The 24647-nt window shown below is 44.5% G+C and overlaps 2 protein-coding genes across 2 annotated transcripts in view; both read right to left on the reverse strand.

The window, feature by feature from the left end:
- Positions 1-247: 247 nt before the first annotated feature.
- pdp1 (pyruvate dehydrogenase phosphatase catalytic subunit 1) lies at positions 248-14189 on the reverse strand. Its single transcript, XM_084335653.1, has 9 exons — positions 14111-14189; positions 12481-12786; positions 12015-12182; positions 9370-9581; positions 8913-8994; positions 4585-4679; positions 3963-4131; positions 2310-2528; positions 248-1940 (listed from the first exon to the last, which is right to left on the reverse strand). Exons 2-9 carry the CDS (start codon positions 12730-12732, stop codon positions 1560-1562), a joined length of 1578 nt encoding a protein of 525 aa, XP_084191779.1. The 5' UTR covers positions 12733-12786; positions 14111-14189; the 3' UTR covers positions 248-1559.
- A 3755-nt stretch (positions 14190-17944) lies between these two features.
- The window catches only part of tmem67 (transmembrane protein 67), a gene marked incomplete at its 5' end in the record, with an annotated part of 58868 nt that continues 52165 nt past the window's right edge, over positions 17945-24647 (reverse strand). The window contains 6 exons of the mRNA XM_084336678.1: positions 17945-18235; positions 18357-18499; positions 18580-18682; positions 19245-19352; positions 19475-19591; positions 20937-21053. Coding sequence (XP_084192804.1) covers positions 18155-18235; positions 18357-18499; positions 18580-18682; positions 19245-19352; positions 19475-19591; positions 20937-21053 — 669 coding nt within the window. The 3' untranslated portion in view covers positions 17945-18154. The remainder of the gene's footprint in view (positions 18236-18356; positions 18500-18579; positions 18683-19244; positions 19353-19474; positions 19592-20936; positions 21054-24647) is intronic.

The following is a 24647-nucleotide window of genomic DNA, read 5'->3' on the forward strand; positions in this document are numbered from 1 at the left end:
TGAATAGAGTATGGTTTGGGTGCTTTTGAGTAATTCCAGGAAAAAGACGAGAAAAAGGCATTTTAGTGTAATCCAGTCATCAGGTTGTAATTTTTCGGCTGATTATCTAATCATCCTGAAATCAACGCTAGATTATCATTATTATATCTCGTTGTGCATACATGAAATGGCCCTCGTAGCGGGGCGCTCGCCCCCCCCCCCCCCCTCCCCCCCCCTCCCCCCCCCTCCCCCCACCGCAGTCAACGGTAATAAGCACATACACCTACACACAGATAGCTTTGATCGCGGTAGAAAGAAATATCAGATCAACGCAAGGTTTCATATATAGAGTCCTTACCTGGTATCTGATGTAATGCAAAAAAAAGAATCCAATTATCTGATCGCCATTCCAGTTATCCACAGCGATCATGTCCCCGACATTACCAAGCGTTACACACGGACGGGCGGGCGGGGTTAGTATTCCATGCCGTCGTTGTATGCCCCTGGCTCGCCCAAGTATTTAAACACCGCCCCCACGGCTCAGATCGGCTGTTAAAACACACCAGCCCATTTCCAATGGGATGCAATAGCTCTGCAAGGCAGTAGAGGGCGGACCTGAAGGGTATACAGAGGCTGCAGCTATGAATTATGAATAGATATAGCGAATAAACGAAATAACGATCCCAAAAACGAGTTAACTCGTTTCTGGCGCTGAACGCATGGTCAGAGATCAAAGGGAGTGTGCCTGAGGACTTGCAGGCTCTCGCGCTGACGCACAAAAAGAAAGTGAACACAAACCAACCTCCTCAAATGCCAGCGAGCTTCTCAGAAGCAGAAGCAGTCTAGAGGCGGAGAGGGAACAGGTGCCGCCGGCCCCCTGGAGGAGCCCAACAACGTGATCAAATGACACAGTGGTATTGCCAGGGTGCACTACGATTAAAAACAACAAACAAAACAAACAAACAACCCTGTTTCCCTCTTTCTTTGTGAAGTCCCAAGTAGACTAGTCGGCGCTCTTTGCGTCACAACTAACGGGGATCCAACTAAACTAAAACTTTTTAGCCCCAGAACAAGCCATAACTTGAGAGCTCCAGTCGGCCCTACTAGAGGGCTAGGTAGTAGAATCTCTTGGCAACAAAGGACAGTTTTCTGTCAGCGATGACTCAGTGCAGAGAGGGTCCACCGTATGGAAACGGTCACACAGGGATATTGGCAACGTAAATAAAAGTAAACGTGGAAATCCAAAGGCCGAAACACAGAGAGGCAGCTCATCCGGTCTTTTGACTTCCACCTGAGGCTAGCGCTCTGTCCCTTGTAAAGGAACTGAATCTAACAGGTCTTAATAGATAAGCACGCCACTTCCTTTTGCATTAATAGTCCGATAAAACAATAAAGCCACTCAATCTGTCTGTGTATATATACGCTTCTTCATCACGGACCGCCTTGTGTACAGAACCTGTGCTTATGGGCAGTATGTGCGTGATTATTACGGAGTGTGTGAGAGTGTGTACATGTGTGTTAGTGTCCTCACTGGGACACGGTTAACGTCCTTTTCGTGCGGCTCGTCTCGCGGCCGAGCTTCAGGACTGCTCCCCCTGGTTCTGTGTTCCGATCACGTGGGGGTTGAACTGGGCGATGATGATGGTGATGTCGTCACGGTACATGCGCGCCAGCTCCTCGGGCAGAGACAGCATCTTGGAGAGCCTCTCGTGGTCCACCGTGCCAAACTCGTTGTTCCCCACCGCGTGCCGCATCAGGTGGGTCGCCGAGTTCTGGTCCTCGTAGGCGGAGGACATGCGGGCCTTCCTCTCCTCCAGCAGCCCCTGCATCTGTCCCAGCGTGAACCTGTAGCCACTCACGGTGAGGGGCTGGCGCTGGTGCACTCCGGTTAGATACTCCCCCACGATGCGGACCACTTCCTGTCTGTGCAGGGTGTCCCAGAGGCCGTCGGAGCCGATCACCTGGAGGACAAGACGGGTAAATTTATATAGCGCTATATACCTCGTATTGCATACGTTTGTATAGATAGAATAAATGTTGTGTATTATGTTTAGTTTTAGTTCATAGTCTATAGTTTATTTATACAATTTGCATAGTTTGTATTGATAGAATATACGTTGTGCATTATGTTTAGTTTTATAGTTTAGTTTATAGTTATAGTTTTAGTTTGTAGAGATAGAATATACATTGTGTATTATGTTTACAAATCTACTACGGTTGAGGGGCCGGGAAAAACAAGCATCTGAATGTATGTACATTTAGAAACGGTGATAATAAAATAATCTGAATCTGAGCTGCGGAGACCGTGACTCCTCTGCCTCGTCTCTCACCAGGAAGCGGTCCTGCGGTCGCAGCTTGTGGTGGGTGATCTCCGGCTCGGCGGTGAGGTAGGGGGGCGTGTGGTAGTTGGGGGGGATGAACTTGGTGTGCTCGTTGTCGTGAAGCTGGTCGGGGCCCGACTCCAACACACTCTTCTGCAGGTCGATGCTCCACTTGAACTTCACGTCTCCGAAGGCACGGAACGGCATGAGCAGGCCGAGCAGACGGTCCTGAGGGAGGGAGGCAGGGAGAGGGAGAGGGGGGGGGGGAGGAGAGAGGGGGGAGAGAGAGGGAGAGAAAGAGACAGAAAGAGATAGAGAGCAGAGAGACAGACAGAGAGCAGACAGAGACACAGAAATACAGATAGAGACAGAGACAGAAAGACAGGCAGAGAGCGAGAGACACACAGAAAGACAGAGAGAGACAGAAATACAGAGAGGGAGAGAGAAAGAAAAAAAGAGGTTTCAATGATATCTTCCAACGGCGACAGCTACCAAGGAGGGTACAAGGAACACTGCACTGAACGCCTTGGTGGCCTAAAGGTTAGAGAAGCGGGTTTGTGACCGGAAGGTCGCCGGTTGGATTCCCTCAATACCAACCGCTGACCACTAGCAGCTGCCCAGTGCAATCACAGTCTGACACTGTTGGCCACTAGGAGCTGCCCAGTACAACCACAGTCTGACACTGTTGGCCACTAGGAGCTGCCCAGTACAACCACAGTCTGACACTGTTGGCCACTGAGGAACTCCATTGGAGCAGTTGGAGGTCAAGTGCCTTGCTCAATGTCACTTCAGCGGTTGGTAGTTATTCATTCACTTCCCCGTACCCCAGATTCTTTCCTGCTGGTCCAGGGGATCGAACCAGCGACCTTCCCGGTCACAAACAAGCTTCTCTAACCTTTAGAGAAGACTGATTGTTGTATGGAGATGAGAACTATTTCATTGCAATGCACTATTTTACTCTGTCTATCTTGCAATAATGTATGTCTATTTTATTGCACTGCTCTTATTCTGTCTATTTTTATACTCATATGTCTGCACTTTATGCATTGCTTTTATTTAGTCAGAAACCTGCTAATAGTTTTAATTTCAAATAGATTTTAATGACTGAAATCTATTACAAAATGTCTGAGAGTTTATCAATTCTCTGCTAATTGTATGCCCATCTATAATTATACCAATTTTATGCAAATTGTATGCCTATATCTATTTTGTGTCTACATCACTGCTGTGAAGCAATTTGGGCTGCAATTCTTATATGAAAGGTGCTGTACAAATAACATTTATTATATTGTAATTATTTCGGTACTGTAGAACTCTTGTCAATCATTGATATTTGTATAGTTGTTGCCTTCTAGACAAATCCTTGTATACAGACTGTATTTGACAGTGGCATAATAATAATAAATGGCAGTGTTCCCGACTCTTAAAAGAACATGACCGGTTAGCCTTCGGGAGAGGTGTTAGTTGGACAATGCCTAGGCTAACCAGTCATGTTCGCTTCCATTCATTGTGCCAAGCTAGGCTAACATGCAGCCAGATAGCTTTCTACTGAACGCACAGAGAAGAAACTGGTATCCATCTCGTCTCTCTCTGGAGAAGACTGTAAGCCAATTCCCCAAAATGTTGGTGTGTTCCTTTAACAGGGGATGAGCGGAGCGGCACCTGCCGGATGACAGTCTTCCTCTCGGACGGAGGGTGATCGCCCCGTATCCGGGCCACCTCGTCCTCGTTCTGGGCGTTGTGGTCGTGGGAGAGCGTGTGGGCGCTGAACGAGCCGTCCTCCTCCTGGACCCCCAGCACTGCCCGGCCGTCCCCGGCGTTCGCTAGATATCTTCAGGGACAGGAAGGGGAGGGGAGGGTTTGAACACAAGACACGGGGAACGAGGAATATCATCACTTCTCGCAATCCAAATGGAGTTTTTGGATTCCAATTTTTTTCCCTCTCAAGCCTGAAAACACTTAAAAGCACTGTGTATGATTTATGGTTACTGACTATTTGGAATTAAGGCCGTGCAGACTTAATACGTGGGTGAATTAATGATATAAGTAATTAAGTGGATAAATCTACAAAGTACTCATTGCTAGGCCCGATCGCATGAGAACCGTGTAGGATCAACCACTAAATTACGTGCATATTTCACATAATTGTACATGGCTGAGTCTGCGCGGTCCTCATTCTAAATAATTGGAAAATCGTACACATTGCATGTGAAATGTAAAGTTCTCAAGTATAATAAAGTGAATTATAGGACAGAGAGAAATGCATGTGGATATTAAAACGTACAGGTCTGATCCATCGATGTGGGCCACGCAGGCGGTGGCTCCGGAGAAGGCCACCCTCAGCACCCAGTAGTGGAGGTAAGCGTTGTCGTCTCCAACCTGGAGGGTCAACACCACACATCAGGGGGGGGGGGGGGGGGGGGCAGGTGGCGCACGGAGACTACGTTCGTCACCAACACCGGGAGACACTGGATTCGCCTGTTCGAATCCAGCTCCCGGCGTTGCTATCAGCTTGGCTGGCCTCTCACACTGATACAATTGGCTGTATCAGGGGGTGGGAAAGCTGAAGGGTGGGTCCTGGGCGTTGTGGACAGCGACCCCCACAGTTTGGTCGGGGCGCCTGCTCAGCAAGGGTTGGAACTAGGGAGAGATAGTGTGGCCTCCCACACGCTACACTCTCCCCGGTGAGAACCTGCGCGGCCAGGTTGGCCTGCCCCAGGCTGCACATGCGTCGGAGGAAAGCATGTGACAGTCTCCGGTCTCCCGGACCAACAGTAGGGGAAAGTACGCAACAACCAGGAAGGGTGGGATGGGAGAAAAATCGGGAAAAAAGGAGGGGAAGAAAGATAATAAAAAAAAAAAAAAAAACACCACACATCAGCCTCCAGCCAGACAGGGAGGATAGACAGGGCTAGGGCTGGGTATTGAAAACTGACGCCCATTGATGGTAATAGTCGATTTATTATGCCCTAATCTCTCTCTTTCACACATACACACACACTAGAGCTGTGGTGCTGACTACATATCGCAGGTGGCTCTAGAGCTGTGGTGCTGACTACATATCGCAGGTGGCTCTAGCGCTGTGGTGCTGAATACATATCTCAAGTGGCTCTAGTGCTGTGGTGCTGACTACATATCTCAGGTGCTGTGGTGCTGACTACATATCTCAGGTGCTGTGGTGCTGACTACATATCTCTAGCGCTGTGGTGCTGACTACATATCTCAGATGCTGTGGTGCTGACTACATATCTCAGGTGCTGTGGTGCCGACTACATATCTCTAGCGCTGTGGTGCTGACTACATATCTCAGGTGCTGTGGTGCTGACTACATATCTCAGGTGCTGTGGTGCTGACTACATATCTCAGGTGCTGTGGTGCTGACTACATATCTCAGGTGCTGTGGTGCTGACTACATATCTCAAGTGGCTCTAGTGCTGTGGTGCTGACTACATATCTCAGGTGCTGTGGTGCTGACTACATATCTCAGGTGCTGTGGTGCTGACTACATATCTCTAGCGCTGTGGTGCTGACTACATATCTCTAGTGGCTCTAGTGCTGTGGTGCTGACTACATATCTCTAGCGCTGTGGTGCTGACTACATATCTAATTCTCTCTGACTGACAAGCTGGCCTCAGTACCATCTACAATACATCCTCCTACAGCTCTTCTCTCTGGCCTCAGTACCATCTACGTCCTCCTATAGCGCTTCTCTCGGACGGTCGGACCAGCACGCTGGCCTCAGTACCATCTACATTCCCTCCTACAGCTCTTCTCTCTGACCAGCACGCTGGCCTCAGTATCATCTACATCAGGGGTCTCAAACTCACGGCCCGCGGGCCAATTGCGCCCCGAGGGATGATATTTTGCGGCCCCCTACTTGACATCAAAGTGTAGTGTTAATGCGGCCCGTGCGCTACTGTTTGCCGAGACGTTGCGCGAGAGTTGGACGTTTTATTTATTTTATCACTTGTAGGCTACCATAGCGCAGGCTCATGACAGCAACGTTATGTTAGTGACTTGGTTGAAACATGATTCCGGAGTGATATCAAGTAAAGTGGAAGGCAAATGCATCCTCGCTATATCCTCTGACTGCGAGCAGTGCTCTGCATAAGCTGCTGTCTGTGTACGGGTCGCGTGACCATGCTTTCTACAACGGAGTTCGGCAATTTGCTAATCTGATTGGCCACTTGCCCATTTCCGCGTCGAACAGCCTGCAAAGCACCTGGCGTTCTATCGCCATGCTCTAAGACAAACTCTAACCTTAACCAACTTCGAAAGAGTGCCTAAGCTTAACCGTCGAAAGAATCTATCGCCATGCTCTAAGACAAACTCTAACCTTAACCAACTTCGAAAGAGCGCCTAAGCTTAACCAGTGTAGACACTTGCGGTCCCACGATTGGGCGTACGCGTCACATGACCAGAAATGAATCGCCGAACTCGGTTGTAGAAAGAATACAAGCGTACGGGTCTGGTCCAATCACATTCAGCATCCAGTCAGCGTTCCCCCCCTCACCCACAGTCTGCTAATCAGATGCAGAGTAGGGGAGTAGGGCGGGTCTTCACGGAATGCAAGTCGTCTCTCTCTTTCAGTCCGAGTCAGTTGACAGCGCATCTACAGTAAACTCGCTCCCAGTTTTATCTCTGTGAGATAAATGTAGCTACTAGCCTAGTTTCTAGCCATTTTCAAAGATGATCAGTAAAAGAAAAGTCGACTGCAATTCAAAGGTGAATGGACTGAAAAATATGCATTCGTCCTGAGTCCCACCACCAAACCAATGTGACTATATGCCAAGAAACGGTAGCTCTTGTGAAGGGTGGCAATTTGAAAATAATGTATGACTGAGTGATGGAGACCATGTTTGAAGGCAAACAAAAGCAAAGCCCCCTCAGATCGCACAGCAACCAGAATAACTGAAATACTGGCTGGTGATTTGATTAAACAGCTTTGTGATAGAATAAAAAAAAATGCACAGTGCATTTCCATAGCTGTGGATGAGTCCACTGACACCACTGAGAAGCCTATGTTCTGAAGAACCATTCATGTTCTGAAGAACTGTTCATGTTCTGAAGAACTGTTCATGTTCTGAAATGTTATTGCTAAGGATTGAGAAGATTGGATCAGTTGTACTTTTTTTTTAATGCTTGAAACTCTTTTTTTGTGGAATATTTGATGCGGCCCAGCCTCACCCAGACTCTACCTCCAGCGGCCCCCAGGTAAATTGAGTTTGAGACCCCTGATCTACATCCTCCTACAGCTCTTCTCTCTGACCGGCATGTTGGCCTCAGTACCATCTACACCCCCCCCCCCCCTCCTCCTCCTCAGTGAGAGGGTCACTGATGATATCCTGCAAACTTCAAACGACTGACTTCTCAAGAAGTACTGATCAATGCGGTCAACCTGCACTTCTTCCTTCCCTGATGTATTCTGAGGCCTTTTACTGATGTTACTTTCTGCCACAAGGACGGATCTGGAGCTTTTCAGGAGGACAGAATCAAAGTATTTCAGATATCCAATCTACTTCCTTTGAAATATTGCATAATACACACATAATACTCTAGCAGCTCTGATTGGCCCATCAGTCACATCTAGCAGCTCTAATTGGCCCATCAGTCACATCTAGCAGCTCTGATTGGCCCATCAGTCACATCTAGCTGCGTGGTGCTCAGCGGCAGCATAGGCTACACTGACTCTTTAACAGTCAGGCATCTGTAGTATCTAGTCAAACAGAAGGTCACACCCCCTCAGCCCACTGACAGTTGGGCAACGGTTCCTGTAACAGTTTGGTAAACAATACAACATTTCTATTTGTAGCAGATCTATTTGGAGAGGAATGTGTGTGTTGCCTTCATGTTGTACGGTCAGGTCGGGACATTATGATGACAAACTATGTTGTAGGGGCGCCGTGCCAAAAACAAAACACTTCTAGGAAGAGTCTCACAGTTCCAACCCAATATCAGACTGACTAGTTGAGTGTTATGATGGTGTGACCTGCAGCAGTATGCATGATCTGTGAATGTACAATTGTGTGTGCATGTGTGTGTGAGAATAGTATTGGCTGTTTGATTCAGATCTAGTGTCCTGCTTTGATTCCAGCTTAGTGAGGCAAAGTATGGTGTTGTGCGTGTGTGTATGTGTGCATGGGCCATGGTTATACTAAAACTAAAAACTAGGTGTGAAAACCATTTTAGTGAACTGAAATAAAAATAAGAACTAGACTTTAGAAAAAAGAAAACCAACTTAAACGATATTGTGTGCTTACTAAAATAAAATACAAATATACAGAAAATGTCTTTAGTTTTAGTCTTTCATTCATTGAGACTGGGACGTCTACATGACATACATACAGTACATAAAGAAATACATATATAAAAATAAATGTACTTGTGTAATTTAAATCAACAGTTTGTAGGTATATGTGATTAGTCTTCAGGTGAGACAGTATGTGTATTTGATAACAAATCAGATTTTATAATAAATCAATCATGCATGGTCTGAATTGATTTTAGAAAAGCAAGTAGCATGTAAAAGATATTCCTATATCAAGCGTGTCTGGGATCCCCACAAGCCTAAGATGAGACCCAGCTCAGTTGAATATGTAGCGAGTTTCCCACCTGAGCCTCCAAGGACAGGTCGCTATCCAGCCGCTTGAACGCACTCAGCAACGCCTCCCTGGTGTCTGGAGTCTCCCCAGGACTGACAATTAAGAGATGGAGATCGAGAGTGAGCGAGTGAAAGAGAGAGAATCTTGGTATGCTGCTTAGAAACATCTAGGACTACAGTGCCAGGTTTGTGGTTGTGTTTTCCAATATGAAGATGTAGCCAAGTCATTATGCTAATATCAAAATGTGGCCAAGCTGAAATGTCATTATACAGTTGAGCCAAATAACACTCCTTTCCAACTGGAATCAGACTACATTCCACTAACTTTTCCCATCAACAGCAGTTAGCTGTGACAGAACTTTGTGCGCTGTACTAACGGCTGACCGGAAATCAGCTGCAAGTCAGCTTGAAAACCAAAACAGTTGTTGGGTTGAAACCAGCGGTGGTCCCGTGTTTGCCAGCCCTCACCTGTTGAGATCTATGAGCTCCTGCCAGTACGTCCGGAGGCTGTTGAAGTAGAGACTCTGGGCCTCCCTGGTGAAGTAGTCGTTGGGGTGCTTGTGCCACTGCAGGATGGGGCTGAGGGGCCGGCCGGCCTCCACCGCTTCCTCCAGGTCACACAGTGTGTCGTGAGGCAAGAGTGACACGGCTATGTAATAGAACAGCCTCTCGCTCAACGCCTGGTGGAGAGAAAGACAAGACAATTGGATAGAGCATAGTAGGGATGGGCAAGACTCACAAAACTGCTACTCGATAGTCACTGGGAACTATTTGAATACTAATTGAAGATGAATTAAAAACAGACTAGACACAGTGGATCAATGTAGCGCTATAAGCGCTCTTCAGATATCGAGCGTCATTTTGTAAAATCTCCGGTGTTGTCATGAGTTTTTTAGTCATGGGAAATTTCACAACCCTAGTACCGTCTCAGTATTCCGACAAATCCGCACGCAGGCTAATGCATCGTCAGCAATTCACATCAGCCATCTGGCGTCATATGCAGTCGTCTTAGCGGATTTATTGATTTTAAATACTCAGAAAATGAATATTACTCTGTTGCACTTGACTATGTTAACATATGCTAGCACTGAAATATGAATAGACTTAATAAAAAAAAGTCTTTAAAGGTCCTGTGTCTTATAAATGGCCTTTTCCAGTGTTTAGCATTGTTTTATAGCAATGGGGGGTTAGTATCAATGGGTCTGTGTCTCTAATAATTACCATATTGGCAGATTGCTATAATTCAGTTGAATTAGGTCATTCTGATTTGACTGTTTTGCTGACATGAATAAGGCACTGATCTGCATAACTAACAGCCCCTCTATGGTTGTAGCGCAACCATTCGCTCAACAACAGCAGAGCGAGTGGAAATACCTGCACTTCCTCAAGCGGGTTTTGACAGAGAGGCAGAGAACGAGCGAGCGAGAGAGAGTGAGAGAGAGAGAGAGTGTGTATGTGTATGTGTTACAGAGAGAGAGGGACCGCGCGCAGGAGTGTGTAAATGTGTGCAGGGATTCAAGCGGATTAATTTGATTTGGAGTCGTGACGGATTTTCCGTCAATTGGCTACCTGGTATAATATGATTTGTAGACGGAACAACATAACCAATGGCGGGCAGGTTTTAGGTTTGGCGAGTGACATTTGCGAGGTCTGAGAGGTCTGTCCGCCACATGGCGGGTAACAAAATAGTCATGTAAAATAATTAAAACTGCAGTGTGTTTTGGTCTTACGACAGTCGCCTTTTTTGCGGCCTCACGCGTCAATCGCCCCTTGTTTACCAACGTCACATCCACCACCTGCTTATGTACCTGCTTGCACTGTAACGTTACGCACAGCTGCTATACCGATTAGCTAACGTTAGCTTAATAGCGTTAAATGGAAGGAGTAAGCCGGCCACTAAAAAGAAAACCCACCGCGGTTTTCTCAGACGAAAAGGATGTGCGGGACCACCTAACAAAAGAACGTTTCGAGAGGAATGGAAGTTTGAAGATAGCGGTGTTTCAAGAGACTGTCTAGGCTACTGGGGGCTGTAGTGGTGAGTTGTTAACTTGTTCCTAAAAAACAATAACTACTGTGATGTTATCTGCTAACTGAGTACTCCAACTAAGCTAACCTGCTAACGCTAACTACTGCTAACGCTAATCACTGGGGACGCTCAGAGGCATAGTGAGGGAAGGGGGGGCTGAGAATCTCTGTCTCTCTCCGTCTATCTCTGTGTGTATGTATGTGTGCGTGTCTCGCTCTCTCTCCCTCTCTCTACATCTCTCTCCTGAACCTATTTAATTCAAAAGGAAGATATTGATGGACAGTAGCTATAGTATATAGCTCAGTAGTTGTAACAGAATAATTTTATTAATTACTATTGATTAACTATTATTCAATAGCGTTTAAATTATAATGAATTAAATAATTGTCCATGTTCTGTCATCTAATAATATATTCCATTACCTTTCCTATCTGTATCTGTATCAAAGTCAAAATGTTGGTATTGTGACAACACTACAACATACAAAAGCAGCTTGACAACCGATATCCTTTGTGTCTAGTAGGCATGGGCCAATGTGTGATTTTGGTGATATGTGCTATTGCACAGATGTTGACCCTTAGTATGCACACGAACGCACAGTATAATATGCATGTAATAAATAGTTTGTTAACACATTGACCGCCAAAATCGCTTTACAGCATTATTGGCCGCCATGCGTCGAGCGCCAGACCTCACTGTACAGCGTTATTGAGATCAATATTTCATTTTTTCGCCATGGCATTCATAATTCATATATACACCCCCGACGCTGCAGCTGGACCCTATAGGTGACGGCAACGAAAGTGTTAATAAAGCGACTGTCACTCAAAGCGCTTATGGGCAGAGCCCAGCACAAAGAGCTTGGAATGTTGAAGTCGAAAAACTTTTGAATAATTGATAAAAAATATAAAACAATGACTTTTTTGGAAAAAAACTTTACAGATGTGTTCCATAGACTCACAGGCATTGTGTAAAGTTGCCCAAATAGTGAAAGGAATAGCAATGCATGTCCCCTTTAATATAAAACGAATTGTCGAATTGACCTGCCAAAAGGAAGCCCTAATTATCAATCAGGCGGCGGTGATACCTGGGCACAGGCACAGCCAGCGTGGCCGTCGAACACGCCCAGCAGCATCCCCCGCGTCTGCAGGCAGGTAGCGGCGCTGCGACGGTCCTCTATGGGCGCGTTGGCCGGCAGCTTGTTGCTGTCGAAACCCATCACCGAAGAAACGTTCTTCCCATCAAACTCCGGCACCTAGAACACACAATAAGACTGACATCTAACATTTCTTACATGGAAAAACACTAAGGGCGGGATGGATTGCACGGTGCTAATTGCACACTTACAATTCATTATGAATTGAAAATGGGGGACCCTGATGTAAACAAGACGAAAGTCTTTCTGGTCTGCATCCCCTTAACAATTGTGTGTATTGAGCCGTACTGTATTGTACCCATTCTGCAATCTGTTAATAAAATTGCAATCCATTCTTTGTGGATCCCGCCCCAAGAGTGTGTGGAGGAAAAACGTGTTGTGTTGTGTCCCTACATACCTTAAAGCTGTATTCATTGGCTTTCAGGATGGAGTTGACCTGTGGCGGGGTAAGGTTGTAACTGTGGAGGCCAGACGTGGTGCGGTAACCTCGCACGGGCAGGTGGTGTGACTGCCGGACATGGAAGGAGTGTCTTGAGGTGGGTCGGAGAGGAGTGGGCCCACAGTGTACCTGGTGATGGAACGGCAACAGGCCGGAAGCCAATAGTTTGGCACGTGGCAAGCCCCGGAGCAGCTGTGAGGTCACGGGCATGACTGGTGCTGGGAGACGTCACGCACACTCAGTGCACGGAAGAGTTACTTACACCTACAGGGGGGGGGGGGGGGGGGTACAGTCACAAAGTTCAAAAGGCACAGCACCAGCACTCACAAGAACAAGAACGCAGGCAATATTATTCCTGTGACAAGCAGCGTACTTATCATACACACTGACACATCATGCTTCATGTGCGCATTTAGGCTGGTGCCGACTTCAGTCATAATAGTTCATATAGATAATAGGATTACTATAGTTAACTAGTCTAAAACTGAACAAACAAACAAACAAACTAAACTAAAAATATATAGAAAATGTCTAGTTTTAGTCTTTGTCAATTTGGTCTTATGGTCTATAAAAAGGTACTATAATTGATATACCTTTTATATGTATATATTTTGGATATGAATTACTATTGTGCTCATTTGAGCCATTCTCACCTTCTCAGTTGCCTCATTACCCAATTTCAGAGTTACAGTGACAGCAACAGGTTCCAAACTATTCAAATTGCAGACGTTTCGGTGCATTGACTTGCAATTATAGCGTCTGTCTAGCTGTAACCAGAACTCTGCACTATTCTGCAAGGACAGGTCAAGCAGTGGGGAGAAGAATGCCCCCACTATTAATAGCTTCGCTATGAAATTTAGGCCTGGCCTTTGCTGCTCATGACATGTTCTGGCTGTGTCAAACTGACCTAAATACTGACACTGCGTGTGTCTTAAGTTCTCGGTTGCATAATTAGTTACGACCTAATCTATTTGCAGCTAATAGTCAAATCGGGGGGGGGGGGGAACTGCAGGGAACCATGGCCGCACTTTGTGCAGTAGTAGGGATGATGACTATTGAGACAAAAACGACGCGGCTTGACTAAAAGAAAAGACTTAATAATAAGAACATAATTAAGTGTAGACCATGCATAGGGTGGAACCTATGGAACCGAAGTATAGCAGGCCAAACCATTATACTTCTGTCACCCTTCCAAAACTGTGAGTCAGGGAAACCACAGGACGGCCCATCCCAGCACAGTAAAGTTGCCATATTATTTGTTGACATACCACAGCCTACTTCTATTCTATTCTATAACGTTAGAACGTATCGGTGCGGATGGGCTCGAATTAATTAGCGGTGTGTAACGTTGACATAGGAAACGCCGATAGACGACAAAGCGCCTGCTGGCTGGCTGGCTGTCAGAGTGTCTACGACATGAGTCAAGCGAGCCGACCTAGTAGCAGCAGGGCAGCCACAAATAAGCTAGCTGTTAGCTGAAATTAGCTACCTCCGCTAAACCTCACACTGGATTCAAACCTGGATACTTTCCCGTACGCATGCGATACTGTATTATATATCAAGCGCAAGGCACAGACAATACACTGACCTTATCAAGTGTGTTTGAGGATGAGAGGCGGTTACTGAAGTTCATAGCCGCGACCCGTCCGCCGTGCATCACTCCAAGAGCCCGCCCCTCGGGGAACATAATGAACTCTGATTGGCTCACCGCTGACAGGAGCGACTACGTAGACAGTCGGTTGTATTCCGTATGTGTTTTTAATCAATTGCTCAACAGAGTGAATGAATGAATGAATGAATGAATGAATGAATGAATGAACACTTTATTTAACAGATTGCAGAATGGGTACAATACAGTACGGCTCAATACACACAATTGTTAAGGGAATGCAGACCAGAGAAAGACGTTCGTCTTGTTTACATCAGGGTCCCCCATTTTCAATTCATATAGTGACATTTATGACATACACAACATACATGACATCATGACATTTATGGCATAGGGAGGGACATACAGGTATATAGTACTGTTACATTTGTGACATATACGATATGCAAATATGCAGTACTGTTACCCATAGATCCTGACAGAGTATATGATGGGGAGGAGACTGTATAGGAGGGGGTGGGTGGGTGGTAGAGAAATATACATACGGTGGGGAGAGAATATATACATACGGTGGGGAGGAGACGGTCTATTAGGAGGGGGTGGGGGTGGGGGGGTTTGGACATTTATGGTGGCCAGTTTCGAATTGCAGCCTCCCGTAGGTGCTCTTTAACACTTTGAGTGCCAACAACGCTATATGTCGTTAGTTCATGCCGACCGTTGAATGCCAACAATAGCGTTTGTTTGTAGTTTTTATTAGCGATTTGAATTCATATTTCATCAATCTAGTCTCACGTTAGTGCAGCAACCTCTCTCTGAGCTCCATTGGGAAAATACCGCCCCCTATCGTCTCTCCCTGTGTAACTGCACACCATTGGATTAGACTGATGGGGGGGGGGGGGGGGGATCCAGTTTCCTCATTTTACTTATCCGGCAAGCCATCCGAAGAGATCGAAGTGATTGCAGAGCCGGAAAACAGCGTGGAATACATATTTCCAGTACCCAGCGCTGAATCAATAAACACGATCGATATTTGGAATGGCGATCAGGAATTGGAATAATCTTTTTGGAGAACATCTTATCTGAGGTAAGGAATCTATTTGACCAGTCTTAGGATAATCGGATCTGTTTTCACAGAGATATCAGTGTTTGCCCTATGTGTGTGTGTGTGTGTGCGCGCTGATGAGGAAATGAGAGAATAGATTTTTCAGCTCGCTTTTCTAGCGTGCATAAGTACACATACTATCGATAATCTAGCATTTATTTGAAAACGATTCATAAATAGGCCGAAAAATTACAACGTTTTTTGTGTATTCCAGAATATTCCAGTAAATGCCGTTTATCACGGCATCTTTATATTTTCCTGAAACTTTCAATAAAACGAGGGCTTTTCAAAATGGTATAAAACGGAAATGAACCGATTAAAAAACAATCCGTTTTGACAATGTTGACTGCAAACAAGTCATTGATAAGCAACGGCCAGATTAGACACATAGCCATAATTTAAGACATAGATTATGCGTTCACAACGCGATCATTGAAGTGGGTGCTGGCATTCAACCATGTTTTGACCATGTTCACCAGTGGCATCCAAAGTGTTAAGAGCGGTTTTGAATGTGGGTAGGGATTCACATTCCTTTACAGCTTTGGGTAGGGCGTTCCACATTGATGTGGCACAATTGTGAAACGTGTTTAGTCCCTTGTTTGAGCAGAATCTGGGTTTAACATGATTTGTGGTGTTGTGGTCGGTCGTGGTATTCACTGACCTTTGGGAAGTATTTTGACATGTACATGGGTACCTTAGTCATATAGTGTATCTTGTAGACCAGGCCCATTGCAAGCTGCTGTACTCCGTCGTCTACTCTAAGCCATCCTAGGTAGTCAAAGTGGGCAGGGGTGAGGTGGGTTCTAGGAGTAAGGTCAAGTAGTAGTCTGACCAGATTGTTTTGTGATGTTTGTAATCTTGTTTTTAGCGCCTTTGAGGTGCTTTGGTACCATGAAGTGCAAGCATAGTCGTAGTACCCTTGAATGAGTGCTCCTGCCAGAGTCTTCAGGATATTCTTGTTTACCAGAGAGGAGATCCGGTACAAGAATCTAGTTCGTTGGTTGACTTTTTTTTATTACATTGGATGCCATTGTCACAGGAAAGATTTGCCTCTAGGGTGGAACCTAGGTATGTAATTTCATCCAGTACTGTATTTGCAAATCTGATATGTCATAAATGTATAGATGTAGCAGTACTGTCTATCTGTATGTCATGTATGTTATGATGAATTGAAAATGGGGGACCCTGATGTAAACAAGACGAAAGTCTTTCTCTGGTCTGCATCCCCTTAACAATTGTATGTATTGAGCTGTACTGTACCCATTCTGCAATCTGTTAATAAACTTTTCAATCAATCAATCAATCAAATTCAATCAATCAATCAAAACTGTAACGGAGAAGCCGTCGGTCTTGCAGAGTTTGTTATTTGATCCGAAGAGAATGGACTCTGTTTTACCCAGGTGTAATTATAGTTTGTTATCAGCGAGCCAGGTGCAGATTCTGCCGAGTTCTGAGCGGAGGGTTTTTTCAACCTGTAACTTGTTCTTGTCAGTGACCAGCAGGGCTGTCGTCCATGAACAAGAACAAGTTGCAGTAACAAGCTGACATGTCATTTGCATAAATTAGGAACAGTAGCGGTCCTAGTATGCTTCCTTGTGGAACACCACAGCTCACTGTGAGGGGGGGGGATATAGTACCGTTTACCTCCACCATCTGTTCTCTCCCCTCAAGGTAGGATTGCATCCAGCTCACTGATAAACTATCAAAACCAATTGCTTTTAGCTTGTCAATCAGAATGGAGTGATTGACAGTGTCAAAGGCCTTTTGTAGGTCCAGCATTATCATGCCGCAGTATTTGCCCGCGTCCACCTCTTGTTTGATGTGGTCGTTCAAATAGAGTTATGTGTCAGTGGAGTGGGATGTTCTGAAGCCAGATTGGAATTCGTAGATTAGATTTTTTCCCGCTAGGTACTTTTCGACCTGTTCGTAGACAATTTTTTCCATGACTTTCGAGATGGAGGTAAGAATAGAAACAGGGCGGTAGTTGCCTGGGTCTAATTTGCTGCCCTTTTTGTGCAGGGCGGGTCACTCTCGCAATTTTGAAGTCCTTGGGGACGTGTCCCTATTTTATGGAGAGGTTTATTATGTGTGTGATGACTGGGGTGATGGTGGCTGCTGAGTCTCTGAGTAATTTGGAGGGGATGTTGTCATGGCCAGTGGCCTTGTTAGGTTGGAGGGCGCTCAGTTTTTTGAGTACCTCATCTGTTGTTACCATTTCCAGTTTGAAGTCATCTTTGCGGACCCCTAGGTTTTTGTAGTATGCTACTATGTGTTCTACCCCATAATGCCCTGAGTGGGAGGGTAGTTTATTAACCAGTGTTGTGGCTATGTTTGTAAAGAATATGTTTAGGTATTTGGCCACATCCAGTTTGTCTGTGATGAGCATGTTTTCTGTCTTTATGTTTATGTTTGTAAATCTGGTTTTTAGTTTTTTGCTGCAGCCTAGTTGGTGTGGTGCGAACGGTTACAGTTTATAAAATGTAGTAACGGCGAAACGTTTATGAAGAAATATCTCCCTCTGTGAAAGTTTATGAAGAAATATCTCCTTCAATGAAAGTTTATAAAGAAATATCTCCAACAGATTTCTGCATTAATCAATCGTGTGCACAGCTCTTTCCATCCGATTTTGAAAAACCATAGCCTAACCTCAATACACATATATATAAATAAAGCTGCCCACCAAAGCACCCAGCATGAAACAAGACTTTCAGTTCAGACATCATATCAAAGTTTTTTATTAAAAAAACAAACATTAAATACTGTACAAAAAAATGCAATGGCCATAATTATTTATATAAAAACAGTGTACGTGTACAAAATGTGATAGCCACAAAAGGTGTAAACAATAAGCATGTCCTAAACACACTGCTAAGAGTGAACTGCCATATTCTGATTCTGACCAATCAAACCACAGGAAGTCTTTATATTAGGAATCTCTCATCCACCAGTGTCTTGTTTGCAAGGTTTTTTCTTCCAATAGCATTGCGGATCAAGCGGAATATCTGGAGAGAGAAAGAAAGAGAGAGAGAGAGAGAGAGAGAGAGAATTCACATGAGTGCAACAGTCCTGCACGCGCGCGCACACACACAGCACAAATTCGTATAGTACTCTTATAATACTGACCGTTTGCTGTATGTATGTGAGCACAGCGGCAAGAACAAAGTTCTGAGATCCAAGGTCGACCACACAGAAGAACAGAGTGTCAAAGATGAGCAGCGTGGCTTCGTTCCCGTAGAACAGCACATCGCTGAAGGAGTGAGACTCGTCTGCAGTGAGAGAACACAGATTACAAACAAGCACACACTGACAGACAGATAGTCCTATATGACGAGGGAAAGGTCTTTACCGTTATAAAAGATGCTTTTCTCAATGGGCTCATGGAACTCCATCCCTATGACCCTCTCCAACAGCAGCTTGTCTTTCACTATGTAATCCATCTCCCTGTGGGCCTGAAATACAACACAATATTAGTGTGTAGTAATACAACACAATATTAGTGTGTAGTAATACAACACAATACTAGTGTCTGTAGTAATACAACACACTACTAGTGTCTGTATAGTAATACAACGCAATACTAGCGTCTGTAGTAATACAACTGTATGTAGAAAAAGGGGTAACCACTGCACTCAAGACGCGTAGTCCAACATTAATTAATTCACAAAAAAGGGAGTAGGGACCGCACTCGAGGAAAGTCGTTGTTTTTATTTTAATATGCACAATACGTTTTCAGCCATGCGGCCTTCATCAGTGTGCAATGATTGTACTTGATTGCAATGATTGCACGCTGATAAAGGCCGGATGGCTGAAAACGTTTTGTGCTTATACAAATTGTGCATATTAAAATAAAAACGACTTTCCTCGAGTGCGGTCCCTACTCCCTTTTTTGTGTAGTAATACAACACAATACTAGTGTCTATATTAATACAACACAATACTAGTGTCTGTATGAAACAGAAGATAAACAATCTAAACACCTGTGTGTGTGTGTGTGTGTGTGTGTGTACTAACATGGTCTATGATAGATCCTAGGAAGCGGTTCATGGTGTTGTAAGCCTTGGCGTTCAGCTCAAAGGGGTTGGCTAAGGATGTGTCCATCAACCTCGACGGTCCGTTCCTCTGGGGAGAACAACACAAAACACGTCATTCAAAGTGATGAATGGTTCAAAACACGTAATTTGAAGTGATGAATGGTTCAAAAACGTTTCCCGTTGGAAGAGATAGGACAATGGAGCACACACCCTGCCGAGGGTATCTCGTATCTTGTCGAACTGCACTCGGAGGCGGTTGGTGATGGATATTTGGAAGGTCTGGGTATCCGTGTTGGGAAGCAGCCCCCGCTGACCACACAGAGACTCCTTTTCAGCCACACACAGCGCGAGAGAGAGAGAGAGAGAGAGAGAGAGAGAGAGAGAGAGAGAGAGAGAGAGAGAGAGAGAGAGAGAGAGAGAGAGAGAGAGATGGATATAAAACACTACATAAAAGTATAAAGTCCTTAGAGTGAAGATAGATGTTTTTTTACTTGCTGGTCCCCGGCTGTATGTGTAACGCTACACTAGCTACATATCACAGCCGGGCAGATGAACATAAGAGTGAGATGATCTTAAGATCCCTCAGGCGATGGTATTAGATTAGATTAAAATGTTTCGTCATCATACAGCAAAAGTACAGTACAACGAAAAGAAGTTTGGCATTCAACCAGAGTGCAAATGTAAAGTGCAATAGTAATATACAATGTACAGGTGATCAGATGTATGTGTACAGAGTTGTAGTATTAATATGTACAGGTATAAAGACACTATGGTAGTAAGTCATACTGGCCAGCAGCGTAACTAGTAAGAGTAGGTAAGGGATATGTACAGATATGTAGAAAGATTATGTGCAGGTATGTATAGACAGATGGATAGATATATATATATATGGTAAGAATATATATAATATATATATATATACATATATATATGGTATATACAGCATTATTGTACATGCTATCATACAGTTATATGCAGGTATATTCAGGCAGATATGGATATATATATATACGGTTATATATATGCAGTAAATATAAATATATAAATGTATATATGCAGTATATAAAGCACTGTTGTATATGCTATCATACAGAGAGGTGTATCGAGTATAGTATGAGGTGGGTAGTTAAGATTATGATTACTATGCTTACAGTGTCATGTCATTTCATTTTCCTCTCAGAAGCATTACTCATGGAGAGTCCGTCTGCTTTCTGGGCACCATTAGAACGTTACATTTCGTATTTAATAAAAAAATATTTTAATTAATGTTTAATTAAAAAAATCAAGATCTCTCACTGTATGTTGACTTGCCCGGCTGCGACTTGCCAGGGACCTATCAGAGGGTATGTTAAACGGTTGAAACATAATGTTCTACATTTATTCATTTATTTGGTGCTTGCTCCGTTGAATAAATACTATAAAAAGAAAAATAACCCATACATGTTTCCCATACACTGTATTTTTTTGCGTTTGCATTTTTTACTTTAGTCTTGTAAATTGTATATTTTGTATAGTGTTGGTCATTTCTTTTTTCCGTATAAAGCACAATCTGAGGAGGCTCATACAGAACCAAGCATTTCACTGTAATGTACATGTACCATGTGACAAATAAAACAAAACTTGAAACTATAGAATGGCGTAACACTGTAATAGAGTGTGTCTCTGTATTTACAGCTTCTCTCTTCAGGTTGTTGTTCATCTCCTCCATGTTGGTGTCCGCGTGGCCGTGCACAGAGCGCCCGTGGATGTAGAAGCCGAAACAGCGGTGAGACAGCAGCAAGACGGAGATCTACAGAGAAACACAAGGAGTTCAATAACCCGGAGACAGCAGCAAGACTGAGATCTACACAGAAACACAAGGAGTTCAATAACCCTGAGACAGCAGCAAGACTATGATCTACACCAGGGGTGGCCAACCAGTCAGAGACAAGAGCCACAAAAATTACTGTGGTACCACAAAGAGCCACACCATATACCAGCGTTTCTCAACCTTTTTTTTCTGTCACGGCACCCTTCATGTTGTTAGATTTCGATCAATCAGCCAGTATCACCTCTTCATCTGTTGGCTTGTAGTAGTTCTGCGTTGTGTTTATTTTCAAGTTCAAGTTCTTTAATAGTTGTCATACAGAAGTACAGAATACTTTCATACAAAATGCTTCTTACTGTTACGCTCCAGAGACTGTGCTAGACAAGATAGTATCAAATAACATAATAACATAATATAGCATGAATTTAGAAGAAGAAAATGAGGTCACAGTGTTCGGTATAGACATATGTACAATGTTCTGAGTTACCATATAATATACAATACACAATACTATGCAGTGTACTAATGTACAGTACTATCTAGTGCAAAGCAGAAATGGGATGAGGTACAATTTTAGGTACAATTTACAGTAAGGTGTACGAGTTGTAGTGCAATCCTTCATCCATAAATATAAAGTGTGGGGAGTGGGTGCTACAGTGTGTTTGTTTAAAGTGGGTGTGTGCTATAAGTGTGTGGAGTGGGTGCTACAGTGTGTTTGTTTAAAGTGAGTGTGTGCGTGTGGATGTGTGTACTATGTGCGTTTGGTGGTTGTTGTTGTGTAGTGTTCATTCATTGTTCGTTTAGCAGCCTGATGGCCTGGGGATAGAAGCTTCTTCTGAGTCTTTCTGTGCTCGCCTTGAGACTCCTGTATCGCTTGCCTGACCGCAGCAGTTCAAAGAGGCAGTTGTTCGGGTGACTGGAGTCTTTAATGATTCTCTTAGCCTTGCCCTTGCAACGCTTGTAGTAAATGTTCTGGAGGGTGGGGAGCCCCCCTCCAATTGTGCGTTCGGCTGAACGTGTCACTCTTTGTAGTCTGCTTTGGTCTTGTGCAGTGCTATTCCCAAACCAGGAGGTGATGTTGCCGGTCAAGATGCTCTCTATTGTACATGAGTAGAAGTTCTTAAGGATCTTCTGGCTGACTTGGAACTTCCTTAGGCGCCTGAGGAAGTAGAGGCGTTGTCGTGCCTTCTTCACAACACTGTTAATGTGTGTGGTCCATGTCAAGTCCTCGGATATGTAGGCTCCGAGGTACTTAAAGCTGTTGACTCTCTCAACCGGTGCCCCGTCGATGCTGAGGGGGCTGTAGTCCTTGACCCCCGACCTCCTGAAGTCCACAATCATCTCCTTTGTTTTGCTGACGTTCAGGGAGAGGCTGTTTTCCTGGCACCATCCCGCCAGGACCTTGACCTCTTCCAGGTAGGCCCTCTCGTCGTTGGCAGAGATCAGGCCCACCACCACTGTGTCGTCAGCAAATTTGACGATTGTATTGCTACTCCGCTGAGCCACACAGTCGTGTGTGTACAGGGAGTAGAGGAGGGGACTCAGAACACAGCCCTGGGGGGCCCCTATGTTGAGGGTGATGGATGAGGAGGTGCAGTTGCCTGCTCTCACCACCTGGGGTCTGCCAGTCAGGAAGTCCAAGACCCACTGGCAGAGGTCATAGCCCAAGCCCAGGTCCCTGAGCTTGGCTATGAGTATGGAGGGGACTATGGTATTGAATGCCGAGCTGTAGTCGATGAATAGCATTCTCACATAGTTCCCCTGCCTCTTGTCCAGGTGTGATGCTGCTGTGTGCAGCACATGGGATATGGCGTCCTCCGTGGACCTGTTGGGGCGGTATGCAAATTGCAGGGGGTCCATGTTGATGGGGAGGGAGGAGCAGATGTAGCCCTTTACTAGCTTCTCCGACGTCTTCTCATACTGGCTGTACAATCTTTGTCATTCCCCTTTAATGCCATCCGTAAACCTAAGAATTCGACACTGGACAGCGTAGTACCTTTCTTGGAATCGTTGTTTATTACATAAACAAAAGCCTCAGATGTTACCCATTTCGTATCGTCCTTGAAAAGTCTTTGATGGAACACTAAATTCATTATTCTATTGTCTCTTCTGCTGTTTAGTCCAATGGTGGCTGAGGCCTCGTCGTTAGCCAAAACCCTTCTCCCGTTAGCCGAAGCTAATGATGATGTGTCATCTCCCCTCCCCCACCGGCGAGGGTGAGAGAGGGATGAAAGTCTCTGATCCACGTCCGCTCGCGTCAGCTTCGTGTCTAGTTCTAACTTACACCCGGAAGGAACCTCAGATTTATAATATTCATCATCATCATCATCATTATCATCTCGGCATATCAATGACAGGCCCCGCCCCTCTTCTTGTTGCCATGTGACGCGCTGTCATGGCAACTGCTGTTCACCCTTCACACACATTAAACGTCCGTTTCATTGATGTCAAACTCTCTCTCTGACCATTCTGCCTGCTCGCAGTCCTTATCAGTTGTTATGTGCTGATGGCGACCTCGGCATGCACACACCCTGCTCGCTGCTACACACTGACTGCTGCTAAACACACTGACCCTCTCTGACCGCCTCCACCACCACATCTACCTCTCTGACCTGGCACCTTTAGATGCTGTCATCTCCCCCAATATATACATTATATACATTGAAAAAACCTCGACATCCTTCAATGTGTTTATAGGTCTTACCCTCTGGCCTCTGAAGTTGCTAATGTCTTTTTTATTTGGGCCTCACGGGGTTAAAAGTACCCTGTGAGACCCACGGTTGCAAAATTACAAAATCATTTAGCCATTTAAAAAAAAGTCTGTAAATGTTTATTTAAAAAATTTTAAGCACATGTATAGTCAACTGGTCCTGTTGTTCAGCCTCACAATGCTATTTGATAGTAAATGTGTTTATATGTCCCACCCTCTGGCCTCTGAAGTTGCTAATGTCTTTTTAATTTGGGCCTCACAGGGTTAAGCTCTTAAGCCCGAGATATACAGTAAAAGTGTATAATTTCAGCATTACGTTTGTTTACCAATGATTTTAACTGTTAATAGTGAAATATAAGATTATAGAAATCTCATGGCATTGAGTCGGAAACCGGCGCATATTGAGAGGAGGAAGTGGAGCAGCCAAAAGTGAGTGTAGTCTTTTGAAGGAAGAGACTCTTTCGAATTTCAAAAAACTACCCTACCCAGCTCACGCCAGCCCCTGTCAATCATCTGACTTCTGGATTAACTTTTTTATTTCTCTTATTTTTTGGGATTATCTCCCACAAACCTGAATGTTATTGCCATAAAACAGAACGCAGTTAGTTTCTCTACCGTTCTGTGAACGTCTAGCAAAAAACGGTGTTGCAATATGATGAAAAATGGTGGAGAAATTTACATTATAAAAAAAGATGGCAGAATTCAGTACTGTATCTACAAAACCTTCTGTTTAATCATCTTCCCTTTATTAATTTGCTTAGATTTTTCAGGTCTGGTAAATTTTTGCATGGTGTTATTCACAGTCAAAGATAATTATTATAATTTTTTTAAATAGAATTGATATTCTCCTTTGGTTCATTAAAATG

The sequence above is a fragment of the Notolepis coatsorum genome (genome assembly GCF_963971535.1).
Source record: "Notolepis coatsorum genome assembly, chromosome: 19".
Classification (NCBI taxonomy): domain Eukaryota; kingdom Metazoa; phylum Chordata; class Actinopteri; order Aulopiformes; family Paralepididae; genus Notolepis; species Notolepis coatsorum.